At 52.6% G+C, this 2,935-nt stretch overlaps 1 protein-coding gene across 1 annotated transcript; it reads right to left on the reverse strand.

Moving 5' to 3' along the window:
- Positions 1-306: 306 nt before the first annotated feature.
- LOC117861730 (uncharacterized mitochondrial protein AtMg00810-like) lies at positions 307-783 on the reverse strand. The gene has a single exon (XM_034745277.1). The coding sequence runs from the start codon at positions 781-783 to the stop codon at positions 307-309; it is 477 nt and encodes a 158-aa protein (XP_034601168.1).
- Between the last annotated feature and the right edge of the window lie 2,152 nt (positions 784-2,935).

Here is a 2,935-nt window from a genome sequence, read left to right on the forward strand (position 1 = left end):
ATATACTTCCTAATACCCGCTCGCAGTCGAAGCAGGAGGATCACGAACGCATAGACTGGACCTAAACTCAGTAAACAAAGGAGTTGGCAGGTCCTTCGTCATGATATTCGTGAACTGGTGAGAGGATGGCACATGGAGGACCCGTACCTCACCCAAGGCCACCTTCTCACGAACGAAGTGAATATCAATCTCGATGTGCTTTGTGCGCCGATGATGCACCGGGTTGGCAGTCATGTAGACAGCACTCACGTTATCACAGTAGACAACAGTGGCCGAAGCAAGAGGGACATGAAGCTTCTAAAGAAGTTAACGAAGCCAGCAATATTCTGCCACAGCATGAGCCACAGCCCGGTACTCCGCCTCAGCACAGGAACAAGACACCATGGTCTGGTGCTTGGAGGACCAAGACACCAAATTGTCGCCGAGGTAGACGCAGAAGTTGGAGGTGGAGCATCTAGAGTCCGGGTAGCCAGCCCAGTCGGCGTCGGAGTAGGCAGTCAGAGACTGAACAGGGCCGGTGCCGATGTGAAGCCCGGAGGAGAGCGTGCCCTTCACATAGCGTAGGATGCGATTGATCAGGGCCATATGGGGCTCGCGCGGGTAATGCATGAAGAGGCACACTTCCTGAACCGCATACGCCAGGTCAGGTCGAGTCAGAGTGAGGTACTGAAGAACCCCAGCAAGACTCCGATACTCAGAGCTGTCCTGGAGCTTGGCGCCGTTGTGTGTCGAAAGCTTGGCATGAGTGTCAATGGGAGTCGCTGTAGAGTGACACTCAGCCATGCTAGCACCCTGGAGAAGATCCAGGGCGTACTGTCATTGAGATAGGAACAAGCCCCGGGAGGAACGCATGACGGAGATGCCGAGGAAGTGGTGTAGGTTGCCAAGATCCGTCATGATAAACTCGGAGTGAAGACGCCCCATGATGTGTCGAAGAAGAGTCGAGGATGAGACGGTGAGGACGATGTCGTCGACGTAGAGCAGCAGGTAGGCAATGCTCGGCCCCTCTTTGTATACAAAGAGGGAGGTGTCAGAGGTGGAGGCGACAAAGCTGAGCTGTCGAAGGAAGGAGGCGAACCGCTGGTACCACGCCCTCAGGGCCTGCTTAAGTCCATACAAGGACTTCTGCAGGAGACAGACGTGATCGGGGGCGGCGGGGTCGATGAAGCCGGGAGGCTACTAGCAGTAGACAATCTCCGTGAGGTGTCTGTGAAGAAATGTATTCTTCACGTCCAGCTGGTGGATCGGCTCGGTGCGAGAAGTGGCGATGCTGAGGACGGTCCGTATTGTCACTAGTTTGACAATCGGATTGAAGTTCACGTCATAGTCGATGCCGTGACGCTGGGAGAAGCCACAAACCACCTAGCACGCCTTGTGCCGGGCGAGGGACCCATCGGCATGGAACTTATGCTGAAAGATCCACTTGCCTGACATGACATTGGCACCGTGCAGCCATGGGACGAGGCACCAAGTGTCGTTGTCGAGGAGGGCCTAGAACTCATCGACCATGGCGGCACGCCAGTTGGCGTCATCCAGAGCATTGTGATGGTTCGCTGGAATCGGAGAGGGCAGAGAAGAAGTCGAGGCTGTCATGCCCTGGTAGTGAACCCGTTGGACTGCCCAAGTCACAGACTGAGTGACAAAGCACAGAGGGGCAAAAGGTGATGAGGAGGACGCAGTAGGTGCTAGGGCCGCGGGTGTGGGAGGGGGGAGGACTGTGGGCGCTCGCCCGACCGGTCGGAGCGCTCACCCGTGCGGTCGGGGCGCTCGCCCGACCGATCGGAGCACTCACCGATGCGGTCGGGGTGGTCGCCGGTACGGTCGGGGTGCTCGCCCGACCGATTAGAGCGCTCGCCGATGTGGTTGGGGCGTTCGCCGGTGCTGTCGGGGTGCTTGCTTGACCGATTGGAGCGCGCGCCGATGTGGACGATGCGATCGGGGCCACACCCGCGCGTGATGCGGTTGCGGTCGGAGCAGTCGGGAGCACACCCACGCGCGCGCGGTCACAATCGGATCAGACGGGAGCACGGCGATCGCGGTCAGGGCTGCACCCGCGCATGGCGCGGTCGCGTTCGGAGCAGTCGGGGCGCGCGTGCCGCAGTCGCAGTCCGAAGCGCGATTGTCTTCATTTCAACAGACCTGCCACCTGGGAAATGGGAATCATCAAGCTATTAGGCTTTTTTATCTTCGTTTATGGAGTGGAATGTTACATTGTCCGAGTTCAGGCTATCTTAGCCAGATTTTGTGAATAAGACAGAGGAAAATGAATGACCACACAAAAGATATGATGCCGAACAGTAATTATCAGAGAAAGTGGCGAAATTCACTGATAGTATAGATAATTTATTTTGCTTCCACCGCATTAGAAATGCATCTCCTGAAAACAAATATGTTCAAATATGATATCAGAGCCCAAGCTGAAATTTCCCATTATAGTCTGTCTTTTCATAATTTTCCACTTACCAAAACAGGAACGCCATTATCCGCAAACTGCAGAAGATAATGGGAATGAGTACATAGCTTATTAGTTTCAGTTATACCCGTGATGTGCAAGTATCGTTTTTTAACCACACTACCTGCATATTTTCTGCTCAAGAAATGCTTCAGTAAAAGCGACTGTTGGGTTCTGTTCCATCGATGAAAATGCAATGCAGTTATGTCAGGGCAGTTATGTCAGGGGTAAGAAACTTGTATCACATAACATTTTACAGAAACAATACAAATAAATTTGACTCTGACATCTCAAGCTTCTTATCAGGAAACAAAATCAGTGCTATAGAAATTTTGATGACTTCCTTATATGCCATAAAATTTTGAGAAATTCCTTTAGTGCCATTAAAATTTTGATTTATCCCCTCAATGCCATTCTGTCCATCTTTCCATCCATATGGTGTTAAGTATGGCACCCTAGGAATTTCTCAAAAATTTATGGCAT

The sequence above is a fragment of the Setaria viridis genome, chromosome 6 (genome assembly GCF_005286985.2).
Source record: "Setaria viridis chromosome 6, Setaria_viridis_v4.0, whole genome shotgun sequence".
In the NCBI taxonomy this organism is placed as follows: Eukaryota; Viridiplantae; Streptophyta; class Magnoliopsida; order Poales; family Poaceae; genus Setaria; species Setaria viridis.